Source organism: Stegodyphus dumicola, chromosome 10 (assembly GCF_044657685.1).
Source record: "Stegodyphus dumicola isolate Sdum_Otavi_A_Nest chromosome 10, ASM4465768v1".
Lineage (NCBI taxonomy): Eukaryota > Metazoa > Arthropoda > Arachnida > Araneae > Eresidae > Stegodyphus > Stegodyphus dumicola.
The window spans coordinates 12,773,317-12,786,790 of NC_140777.1; the positions used below are offsets into that span (position 1 = coordinate 12,773,317).

At 37.3% G+C, this 13,474-nt stretch overlaps 1 protein-coding gene across 1 annotated transcript in view; it reads right to left on the reverse strand.

Annotated features, from left to right (window-relative positions):
• Positions 1–1,793: 1,793 nt before the first annotated feature.
• LOC118202547 (protein O-mannosyl-transferase Tmtc3-like) overlaps positions 1,794–13,474 on the reverse strand; it is a 707,071-nt gene continuing 695,390 nt past the window's right edge. Inside the window, exons 20-22 of the mRNA XM_085824627.1 lie at positions 9,401–9,502; positions 7,296–7,379; positions 1,794–6,335 (exon numbers count right to left, since the gene is read on the reverse strand). Coding sequence (XP_085680753.1) covers positions 6,099–6,335; positions 7,296–7,379; positions 9,401–9,502 — 423 coding nt within the window. The 3' untranslated portion in view covers positions 1,794–6,098. The remainder of the gene's footprint in view (positions 6,336–7,295; positions 7,380–9,400; positions 9,503–13,474) is intronic.

The following is a 13,474-nucleotide window of genomic DNA, read 5'->3' on the forward strand; positions in this document are numbered from 1 at the left end:
TGGACGAAAAATTGACTTTTATTGAACATTTCAAATATATTCATAGCCCACCAGCGGCCGAGCGGTAAAGTCGTTGAACGCTGGTAGTTCGGTCCGAAGTTCGAATCCCGCGAACGTGCTGGCTGCATGGGTGTTTTCGTGGTTTTCCCCATGTGTAACGTGTATACGAGCCAGTTTCCCTTAGAAAGTCCTCCACGAAGGAATCCCTCTCCTTAGGCAGATAGCCCTAGTGTGCTTTGCCGTAATTAAGTACACCACCAAATATATTCATAAGAGTTCTGATGGTATTATTAATTTCTGTAGATCTCAATTTAATTGTTTAACTTTACAGAATAAATGCGAAATTTTGAAAAAGATTTATATAAATGTAATTATTCGAAAAATGATGTATGGAATTGGTCCCTGGTGCCACTGGGAAGAGGAGCTTGTCAGGTTAAAATCAAAACTAGATACCATACAAAGAAATTGGCTTTTAATTATAACAAGATGATTTAGGACAGTTTCTACAGAAGTGGCAATTGTCCATCGGCCGGGGTTCCCCCCTCTCAGTATATTACAAATATTTTTATAGTAAATTCTTATTACAGTATTCTATACAGGACTATTTAAACCGTTCAGGACCAGCGTCGCGTATACGCGACGCAACAATTCCACTCCTACCAGCCCAGCGTCCCGTATACACGACACAACGATTCTGCTCCTACGACGCCAGCGTCGCGTATACGCGACATTAAAACGAAACGATTTATCTGAGTTTTTAAAAGCCAGTAACTGGAGCTAAGTGGTAATTGTTTTCACATCGATTGATTCATACGGCTTTTGACCTTCATGTAATGGCATTAGTTTTTGTTTTGTGCTTCTGGTTTTGAGAGATTTATTGAAATAAACAAACTGGAAATCACAGCTCTTTATACGTGTGCCTGTGAATTAAAGGGCGTTTTGGTTATTTCGTTAGGATTTTCGGCTAATCTTTGGAATATGCTAACAGGTAGCTTGGCGACATTTTGGTAACGCGATAAAGGTTACTAGCTAGGACTTTAGCAGCGTACATGGATAAAGTCAAGAGTGTGCATAATGCCATTTTTGTGCAATTCTGGGATGTTTTTTTAATTGAAAATAGGTCGACGTGTACATGGATGATACCGTGTATGTGCAATTCTTAAAAACGCGGCAAGCAGTTTGCGATTCTGCACTCCCAATTTCGCACCTAATCTTTGTCGTCATGATTAAGCGCTTTTGTTCCATAAAAGTTCTAGCATAAGCGTAATTCGGCTAGCAGATTGTTGGAAAAGAATGTTGAGTAAAAAAAAAAAAAAAAAAACAGGGGAGCGTTTACTTCGTGAAAACAAAATGGCGTCCAAAGAAAAACTAGCAGGTTACTGTAGCAGAGTTGGTCGCCGAAAAAGTCGCCAATTTACCATAATCCAAAGATTAACCAATTACTTATACACTGGTAACACGATGGTTATTTCAAAATAATATTTTAACAAATTATGCTGAGTTATTGTTTTCTGAAGCATGCACTCATTAAAGTGTAATTTTTCTTTCTTAAATCCCGTGACGTCGAACTGTTCATTAATTAAAACAAACATATTTTAAAGAGAAATACTTAATCATAATTCATTCTGCTTATAGTAGAAAATTAGAGCTATTTTTCCATCTTCTTAATAAGCCATTAATAATCCAAAATTAACGATATGCCAAAATTGAATCAAAGAGAATATTTGCCAGTGCATGCCAGTCTTGCTTTTGTTGAATGTGTTGAAGTGGAAGACAAAAGAAATGGACCCAGATGAAGTAAAGAATAATATTCACTTTATTAATATTTGTGAAGCTGCGATTACAAAGTGGGCGCAAGAATAAATTTCATATTTTTGTTTGTTTTTCATTCTTTTGGCACGAGTCCAATTCTGAGATTTAATGCGCTACAAGTAACACACTCGAAATGTGTCATATATAGAGAAGAAGTAAAGTTCAGTATGGTACATATATCACAGCTGACACTCGAAACGAATTTTTAAGGCCCTTTGTCCAAAGAATGTCTCCGTTGTTACTATTTCACTACCGCTAGTTGACTGAGAGCTGATTTTCGGGAGGATAGGCAGTTTCTAGAACACAAGCAAGTTGTACAGGAATTCTTAATCAAATTATTTTTTGGTAGATATTTCTGACAATGAAGAATTAAAATTTTTTACGATTGATATTCGACGATGAAATTTTATCATATTTGGCATCAGGAATAATTATGCGGTTTTTCAGCCGTTAACAAATGTTTAAAGAGTACGAAGTCCGAAATCCGGGCATCTAATATCGGGACCGCCCACTAGCGGCCGGTCGCTGAACACTGGTAGTTCGGTCGGAGGTTCGAATCCCGCGAACGGGCTGGCTGCGTGCGTGATTTCCCCATGTGTAACGTGTATACGAGCCAGTTTCCCTTAGAAGGGCCTCCACGGAGGCATTCCTCCTCTTAGGCAGATAGCCCTAGTGTGCTTTGTCATAATTAAATACACCATCTAATATCGGGACCTCTGGATTTTATATTATGTGCAAAGAAGCGTTTCTTTTAACGTTTTGTGCGTCACCTTTATGTATGAAATATAATGTTCTTCGCAATTAAACCATAAAATTCAATTCAGCAGCAATATTACAAAATATTTGAAAGAGCGTATCTTTAGAATTTCCGATATACAGTCTCGCGCGCTGGAGATAATTTTTTTTTTTTTTTTTCCCGTACAGTGTTGCTGTTCCTCGCTTTGAAATCTTCAAGTTTGTTAATCAAAAATTCGTTAAAGTTTTACAAAATTCATGCTTTCAAAATGTTACTAATTAGTTTAGGAAACCGGTATAATGATAGCTTTACTGCCATTTTTTGTAGAAATTTAGTACCTTTAGGTATAGGATTCAGGAATTCACTTTTAATTTATAAGGAATAAAAGGCATTTTTTCTATATATCCGTGTCATGTAGTTGTCAGTACATTACGTTAGCATCTCTGGCCATTTAACAGAATGCCTGTACAGTACTACGGTGATTCTGTTAGCATAAAACACGATCGTTATGCTATTAGCATTATTTTGACAAAACAAACTAGTTTGAAATTTTGACGTTTTTCTATTTTTGACAGTGTTGTTTTTCTTAATCTCTTAAATAAGCCATCAATGCTTTAAATAATTTTGGAACGTCCCACCTTTATGCGGGGGTACTATGGGACACGATGGGTAACTCTCGAAGTTGTTGACATTTCAAATGACTATTAACCTGAATTGACTTTGAACTTTGGCCATTTTTTTTAAGTGTATACATCTGTATTTGACGTATATCGTGCATTAAATGTCTTATTAGGCATGAAAGTGTTAACTGATCGCGCTCTTCAAAGAGATCGAGAGCTCTCATGTATATGTGTGTAAGTATGTTATGTCCTTTAACGTTTATGATAATTAAAAAAAATGCAATTTTTACAAAGAATTTAAATGACTGTGGCAATTACCGTGTGATAAATATATTCGACAGATGGTATAACATAGGTTTGTAAAGAAAATTAAAAAATTCGTAATATTAAGTTCTTATAGGCACATAGCATTATAGGTACATTGCCTGATAATAGCCAATAAATGAAAATTGTTTTATTCGCTATTTTCAGATACTTTTGTGTTACCTGCCACTGGCTGTTAAGTTATTTTTATTTTCAATAATAGATAATAGTTCAATATCGATATGGGTTTTGGGCACGCACATATGTTTAAATTGACTCATAATCAGATTAAGGTTTCAAAAATTTAAGATAAGGTGTCTGTGGTAATTCTATTTAAGGGTTGATGTTTCGCTGCAATTAATTCTAAAGAATTTCCGCGGAATCCACTTTTACGTATTCCGTACTTTTATTTTAAATATTAGGATTTTATTTTTATGTAATAAGGAATATAAATAACATATACAAGAATTCAAATATTTATACAAAAATAAGGTGTTATAAGAATTATTTTAGCATTTAGGCTTAATTGTAAAACACGCTCGGGCGCTACAATGACGTTTAGTGCATCAAGATCATGGACAAATGGTGGAACTTCTTTCCCTTGACGTTCGTAGCTAAGGGGTTGAATCCAACGCATTTGTTGGAAGCTCCATCTTTCCTGAAAAGTCTTAGTTAGCAAAGATAGAAGCTTAGGTGTTGATATTCTAGAAACTGCTCAAAATCTCGAAATACTAGCATTTAATTAACGCGACTATCGACTTGCCATTTCAGTCTAACAATCAAAAATTACCTAATCTTTACGACTATTGGTCAAATCACGCGAATTCAAAGGTTTCTATTTTAAATTTGTCTGCACCTAAGTGTGATGTACATTTTTTGTATAGTATAAATCAGAGTTTGGAAGATTACTGTAGTGACACGTAGCACAAAGCTTTTTTAGAACATACCAAACTTGGAGAATACACAATCGTCTTTCTAAAATATTTCACTCATAATCATTCGGCAAGATAATGGAATTATCATATAAGGCTGTGCAGCATGAGATGAAGTACTTATGATTCAAATTGGAAGCGTACACTTCAGAGGACAAGCATTTTCACACCCAAATAGGACCAGAAGAACTCACTGAGTGGATGGAACATCGCTAGATAGGCCAGTCGTAAAGGGAAAGGGACAAAAAGCTATATTCTTACATGCCGTTCATGGTTCCAGTAGCTTGCGAACACCAAGGAATAGGCATTAAAACGATCAACTATATTTATCAAGATAATAAAAAGAAATCTTAGCATAAATCTTCATAGATATGGGACTCTTTAATGTTGAAGAGAATAGGAAGAATGTTCGATCTTTCAACATTAAAAAAAGCCAGTGGTTGAAAGTTTTCGGCACATATTATAACAGTTCGTACAGTTTCTTGATGACCGATTCCGTAGAATTTGAAGGAAATGTCAAGAGTTCATAAATACCGAGCAGCCATCACTGTACATTGTGCAGTTCAAAGACTTGTAGAATGTAATTACAGTGTTTATTTGTGTTGTTGATTAATAATGTGAGAATTAGTAAATAAATTGCTTGGACCACTACAACACACATGCACGTGAATGATAAAGATGTTCCAGTTGCTAAATGCACCTTCAGAATGTAGAATCCTTACGAGAGTGATATTTTTAATATTTACACAATAGTGCTATTAACTATAGAATGACTGTTGACACAGAGGCATCACGGAGGTTATTCATCATGCTGTAGAACAATTATTGTCAGAAAAAGGATAAACTATTATTTGGATTTCATCAATAGATTTTAGTTAAGAAATGCGTAGTTTCTTCGTAGATTACGTCATGTTATGAATGAATATATTTCTGTTTTCCGCTAGGTTTTGATATGGTAAAACATCAGAAAGTCTGAAAACCGTTCAAACATCTTTGACAATGAAGAAAAAGCATAATTAAAACCCCTCTGATAGCTGCTTTATTACAGAAGAATGCGCTAGATGATCATCTTTTAGAAAAATTTTGCTTCAGCAAATTTAAAAGCGTCATATATTAATTAATAATAGAATAAATTCAATTTATTTTAGAAACATACACCATGTCATGGGATAGTGAAAATCATATGATGCTTTGTAGAGAATGCGTGGCAACTAAGACTTGCAAGAAGGCTGGGATATTAAATATATCAATTGAATGATTCTTCAGCTCCGAAGACTTAACACTTATGAGTAAAATAATTCAGTGAAAGAAATATTATGTTAATCTTCGTACATAGTTAATAATCCTTGCTAGATACAGGTTTTTATCCTCGAAAGGTCCACCATTCCAGCTAGCTTTGTACAAGAAAATACTGGTACATTCCTTTAAAATTGTTCAATGCATGTTCATTTTTCAAAAACTGTTGGAGCTTTCAACGTGAATTAGTAAACAGATTTGATGGAAGAGGTAACGGAACCTCTTTGTCACAAGTAAAGAGTTGATGTTTGCTTAGATAAAGACATTATTTGCCTAAAATTCGCCTGGAAGCGGACGGAGCGGAATATTTCACCTGTCTCTCGAGGAAATGTTCCGTGAAAGGCAGGAGGTTATTTCACTCATAGAAAGCTCTCGAGGTATCCATCTGTTATGCACCGGTCAGCTGACTGGATGAGAGGCAGCCAAATGTCCAAAACCTCTATCAGGACCTTGCTTCAGAATGTTTCTGACGACTTGCAAGTGTTGTCGTATGTAGGGAACACTAGGATGCAAGGCCAAAGTATGAGCTAGACACCGCTCTGCCATTGCAAAATCTTGACGTTCAAAATGGAGGACGCACAGGTTATGGAGGGCCTTCTGATTCGTAGAGTCTATCTTCAAGACCCTGCTGTAGCACTGAAAATAGAAAAATTAGTAAATTTAAAAAATTTTGTGCAGTCGCTCGCAAATCTTTGCAGTTCAGTTTATAAAACAGAGCAATATGAGTTTGTGAAAATACATTTATGTTTGCAAAACAGTTATGTATATTATGGATTTAATACTGATATCGATGCTTTTGAAGCGGGGATTCTTTGGATATGACAGCCGTAAAAACTTTTCAAAGCAGTTGTAGAGTTTGTCCTTTAAGTGAAGCAACAAACTGGGTTACTTCAGGAAGCAACGTTAATGATATTTATTAATTAATTATATTTATTTTAAAGTACCGCTATTTTATTTTAGATTAAAGAATATTTTACCAAAATTTTGCAATTCGCGAAACAGAATAATTTCTGAAAGGTATTAAACTATTAGTAAGAGTTCCGTGTGTTAAACTAACTACTTTGCCAGCAGAATAGAAAATTACGCGAAAAACGCTCATATTACGAAAATCGTGCATATTAATTTCAGAAGGGATTAAAATGCATTTTCGTACCAATATCCAAAAACACAAAACATAAACCATATTATGAAAAACTATTGATATGTTGGACACATCTCTTAGTTGTATTGTTAATTAATTTCAGAACATAACTACTTGTGTCTTAGATTTCTACTGAGTGTGATAATTTGATTTCTTATAAGAAATACTCCATCACCGTTTGATTAAACTAAAAAAAAATCATCCAGAGTAAAATACCTCACGTAATTTCTACAAAAGCCAATTTTTAGTTTTATTTGGATCCTTTCATCACTAAGTTGTGAGCAAAGGAAACTTTTTCCTTTTTTCTCTAGCGCTAGACCATTTATTCTTTCCAGCGACATTTCTAACGGAGCAGAACACCAAGACATGACCAAAAGAAAGCAAATTAACCAGTCGAACAGTCGAGAATGTTACAAGAGAAGGAAAAAAAAGAGGCATATAAGGAAGAAAATTACCTCCTCTGCGACGTCCAGGTTCTTCAGGTGATTGACATTGATATCAGCGAATAGGATGAGCCCATTGATGTGACCTGGATGATGCTAAAGGGAAAGAAAATTACATGAAATTGTAACGAACGAACGAAGGAAGGAAGGAAGGAAAGGAAGGAAGGAAGGAAGGAAGGAAGGAAGGAAGGGGAGGGGGGGAAAGGAAAGGGAGGAAGGAAGGAAGGAAGGGGAGGGGGGGAAAGGAAAGGAAGGAAAGGGAGGAAGGAAGGAAGGGGAGGGGGGAAAGGAAAGGAAAGGAAAGGAAAGGAAGGAAGGAAGGAAGGAAGGGAAGGGGGGAAGGGAAGGGAGAAAGGAGGGAACGAACGAACGAAGGGAGGGGGGGAAGGGAAGGGAGAAAGGAGGGAACGAACGAACGAAGGGAGGGGGGGAAGGGAAGGAAGGAAGGAAGGAAGGAAGGAAGGAAGGAAAGGAGGGAAGGAAGGAAGGAAGGAAGGGAGGAAGGAGGGAACGAACGAACGAAGGAAGGGAGGGGGGAAGAGAAGGGAAGGAAGGGGAGGGGGAAGGGAAGGAAGGGGAGGGGGGAAGGGAAGGAAGGAAGGAAGAAAGGGGAGGAAGGAAGGAAGGAAGGAATTAGCGAATTTAAAATGAACCGAATAGAGCATTAGAATAGAACCGAATAGAGGAGGGAAGAAAAGGAAGGAAGGAAGGAAGGAAGGAATTAGCGAATTTAAAATGAACCGAATAGAGCAGTAATTATAAATTGACTTACATTTTTCGATTTAAAAGAAGCCAAAAAATCATGTCATATTTAAGAAAGTATTTTAGGAAGAAGCTCTATAAATAGAAAAGAAATAATGCATAATTTTAATATTAATAATACAATAAACTTTGATCTTAATTTTTGTACCTTAACCGAATAAAATCGAATTACCTTAATTTTTTTTTCTAATGTAATTAACGAAAACTTGTGAAAATATTTCATTCAAATTAAACCATTCTGAGAAAATTGTCCTGTAAAAAGTATAGCATTTAATTCCGTTCAGAATGAAATGTTGTTTAAAAATATGTTGTTTTCACATACTTAGGACTCTGAAGTGTTGTAGAAAAAGAAAATATATACATTTATATGTATATTTGCGACGTAATTACAAAATATTTACACCCGAACGCGTCAAATCCCATAGAACTCAATGGTAAATGACCCAATGTTTTGGTCACCACGTAGGGATCGCCGGTGCTTCAGAGCAGGGTACGGAGAAACTTGTTTAGGGCGACTCCATCTTACTTCCTACCTCCATGACGACTTCCGCCGGGTTAATCGCCTCTAGGCACTAATCAAAGGACAGTAGGAAACCACCACTTAAACGACTTGTTGATCGCCCTACAAGAAGGGGGGGGGGAAGAAAATCTAACAAAGGCTGTTGTCATGACACTCTAAATAAATAATAATAATAAAATAATGCAAGCATGGTTAACTTTTACTGCAGTTTTCGGAACGTAAACAGAATCGAATGCGAAAATCAGAAATGTTAGAGCAGGTTGAAAAATTTCTCGATTTCTCTCGACAAGAGGAAAACATTTCTGTATAGTCTCATGTTCAGTGTTCTCTTTATGTACAGTCTATACCTCTTGCACTGCTTAAGTATTTCAGTACTAAACTGTACTCTTACAACGACAATGTTGCTTATACGAATGAATTACCTTTATGGTCTAGTATACGTCCAAGGATCTGGAACGGGATTAATTATGTAATACTGTATACCAAATCCTCCTAAGAAGTGTCTACAGCACATAACTTTGAAATATATTCCCATACAATTTGTGTCTTCATTAAAACAATATCCTTAATCACCTGATAACGCAAGTAAGCGCAATTTATGTCTTCATTAAGGCAATACGCTTAATTAGCTGACGCACGCATCTTTAATAACAGAGTTCATTTTTATGCTTCTGGATCTTAAGAGAAGCCGGCGAAATTTACGAAGAATCCAAACGAATTTTCTACCTTGAAAAGGAAGCGGTACAAATTTCCGTAACTATGAGCAGAAGGGGGAAAACACCAAGAGGGGAGGGTAAGAGGAACCAAGAAATCGATCCGGAAAGTAATTACTCACTCGTAACAGTTGGTCGAGGAAGGACAACGCTTCTGTCTGTCTATGCTGCTCCGACAGTAGCAAGGCCAAGTTGAACAGCGCCTCCCGGGAGGCTGGTTTCTTCTGGATTGGAAAAATAAGGAAGACAGAAAAAGTTAACATAATTTGAAATGCAATCACAATAACATACACTGAGTGAATAGAATAGGTGAAAATACTATCAAGAATAAATGAATAAAATAAATGAATAAAGATTCCACGAAAAATGCATGCAAGATTCCTGCTGCACCTCTACAGCACTCGTCTCAATCTCGAATTACATGCAGGCGGAATGCACAATCTATAAACAACTCACGAGACAGTTTTTACTTCCTAGTACCAAACAAAGAAAATATTCTAACAGCTAAAAATTTCGGTTCTCACATTTCAACAGAAATATTCATTTAGACAGTTCCTGAATCCATTCATATTATTTTATTTGAGTGACATCTGTAACTAGGAACAGAATAAAGGACGTTTTGAAATTAGGCATCTTTTTATCAGCGATAACATCGCTGAACGTGGTTTAAGCACTATGTTAAAATTACTTGAAAGTACGAACGATGACTGTTTTTCCGCTCGTTTACAATGAAAAAAAAAGGGGGGGGAAAGAAAATAATAGGTTGCTATAGATTCAGAATTTCACCGAGTGAATTACTAAAAAAAATCGCGAAGATAAATCTTTAAACTTCTCCATAAATTTCTCACCAAAAATGACAAAATTAAATATCTAGGCATAATTTCAGTCGTAAAACAGAAATATGATAAAAAATTGGTATGTGTTTCCAGAAAATGTCCGATTTTGTGTTACAACAATGCTATATATAAATCTAATATATATCCTAAGTAGCGCTTTCGAGACATGAAAAAGGCAACTTGAATTTCGTCAACCGGGCAAGTAGAACAAGAGATACAGAACTCTGCCATTTTTTGGCGCAAAAAGCAATCATAAAACGTTAAAATTTTCTATATGGTACAGGTATAGCATCTCGTTGTGCACCTCCCTTTCTTCTTGCAATCGGCAGATCCAAAGATATATACATGTACTCACTCTCTTTACTCCGTTTTAAGTTTATTTATTTCATTCGGAAGTTCGTTTTAGAGCGTGTCTGCCTATTCCAGGCCACTTTCTGCTGTGATTATTAGCAACTTGCGTTAGCAGCGTTCAGTGTTTTAGCCATGAGGCTTGTCTCGCCGGTTTACTATAAACTAGAGCTCTTCCTGGGCGTTAAAATATTCTGTGAGCCGTTTGGCTAATATACCGCACCTTGAAATTATTTGTTGTTACCTTATTCTGTTAAGCCAAAAGTACTTGGCTTTTTGTAACTTAAGTTGGGTCATTTGTTAATTTTATGTTTGAATAAAACGGGTCTTATACACTACTAGCGGGCCAGCCCGCCAGCTGAGCGGGCTGAAGCCCGCTTATCATTGTTCGTTTTTAAAAGATATCCTATGTTAAATTTGGCCGGTATTGAAAAGTTGAACCGAACTACCATTTTTTAGCGGCATTCCGCGGGCTTCCCCCGCTTTTTTCACCTATGCATCCAGAAATTACCGCATACACTATACATATGCGGAAAATCACGAAAACACCCATGCTTCCAGCCCTTTCGCGGGTATTCGAAATTTGGACCGAAATACCAGTGTTCAGCGCTTTTGGGCGGGAGCCCGCCCAAAACAGTGTTCACGTGTGCATGCAAAAGATACTGCGTACACCGTACACATGCGTAAAATCACGAAAACACCCCTCCAGCCAGCCCGCTGCCGATTCGAAAGTTGGACCGAAATACAATTTTTCAGCGATTTTGCGCGTGCTGTGCCCGCTTTATTCACGTATGCACGCTGAAAATGGTGCATAAACGATACACATGCGTAAAATCACGAAAACAAACATGGAGCCTGCCTGTTCGCCGGTATTCGAAAGTTGGACCGAATTACCAGTGTTATGTGGCTTTGCGCGGGCTCTGCCCGCTTTATTCACATATACACCCAGAAGATACTCCATACACTATACACATGCGTAAAATCACGAAAACACCCATGGAGCCAGCCAGTTCGTCGGGATTCGAAATTACCGCATTACCAGAACCGCATTACCAGTATTCTGTGCCCGCTTTATTCACGTATGCATCCATGAGATACTTTATAAACGATACACATGCGAACAATCACGAAAACACCCATGCAGCCAGCCCGCTCGCCGAGATTCGAAAGCTTGAGCGAACTACCAGTGTTCAGCGGTTTTACCCGGTATCCGCGCGCTGTATTCACGTATGCATCCAAATTTTATATACAGTAGCCCGGAATTCGAAAGTAGGACCGAAATACCAGTGTTCAGCGATTTTGTGGAGCGGGCTGCGCCCGCTTTATACACATAAGCATGGAGAGGATACTGCATAAACGATACACATGAGTTAAAGCAAGAAAACACCCGGGGAGCCAGCTCGTTCGCCGACACCGAAAGTTGGATCGAACTACCAGCGTTAAGAGGTTTTGAGCAGGCTGCGCCCACTTTTATCACATATGCATCCAGAAATCACTTTATACACTATACACATGCGGAAAATCAGGAAAACACCCATGCAGCCAGCCCGCTCGCAGAGATTCGAATGTTTGACCGAACTACCAGTGTTCAGCGGTTTTACCCGGTATCCGCGCGCTGTATTCACGTATGCGACCAAATTTTATGTACAGTACCCCGGAATTCGAAAGTTGGACCGAACTACCAGTGTTCTGTAGTTTTGCGCGGGCTGCTCCCGCTTTATTCAAGTATGCATGCAGAAGATACCGCATACACGTTACACATGCGAAAAATCCCGAAAACACACATTGAGCCAACACGGTCGCTTGGATTCGAAAGTTGGACCGAACTACCAGTAATCAGAGGTTTTGAGCGAATTTCGGCCGCTTTATTCACTTATGCATCCAGAAGATGCTGCGTACACGAGGCACATGCGTAAAATCACGCAAACACCCATGGACCCAGCCCGTTCGCCGGGATTCGAAATTAGGACCGAACTACCAGAGTTCAGCTTTATTCATTTATGCATCCAGAAGACACTGCATACACAACAGATATGCGTAAAATCACAAAAAACATGAGTGTAGCCTGCCTGCTCACCGGGATTCGAAAGTTACCGTATACCATCTCAAAGGAGCAAAGAAAAATCTTTAATCTAAAAAAAAAAAAAAAAAGTGTGAATTTAATTTTTATTGGTGCGAACTTATTTAAAATATCATTTGCATTAAAAGATAATATCTAAATTAAGTGCACGTATCTAATAACATAAAAAAATATATTATTCCAAAAAATCAAATTTATTATTAAAAAAATAACAACATATTTTTAAAAAATAGCTTTTTCAGATTTTTTAATTAATATCCCAGCTGATTAAAGTTGTACAACTTCAAGAACGTCATCATTTAAATTTAATGTAATATAATAACTTTTATTCAATATCAATAAAAGAATTAACGTGACAATCATCCTAACCTGAAATTAAAAAAAAATTGTGAAAAGCAGCTGTTTATTTAAAATGCCTACATTAACGAAATATTTTTAAAATACAGTTAGGTAACATGCAATCGCGTGCTTTATTCAACTTTAGAATATAACCTTGATTTGTATCTGCGGCGATTCAAGAAACTGTTGCAATCGGAAAAATGAGCCCGAAAATTAGCGTTTTCACAGTTTTTAATTAATATCTCAGCTGATTAACGTCCTACGAAGATGAGACATTGGATTCGTAGAATTTTTTAGAATCCGCAGACACCTGCCTCGAATTCCAACTCAGCGCTGTTCCATAGATATTTAAGAAAAAAGAAATTGACACGTGACCTTTCGCCAGCACAAATCTCGAGCGGAAGCAATTGTCATCCCCCCGGCGCTTTCGAAAAAGCAATTTTATCTCAGCTAATTCCGAGACGGTTGCCACTCCGAAAAATGAAATAACGTTTTCGCAGTTTTTAATTAATAACTCCGCCGATTATTGTCGTACGAAGATGGGACCGGTATCGATGGATTCGTTGATTTTTTTCGAATACGGGGATATGCGT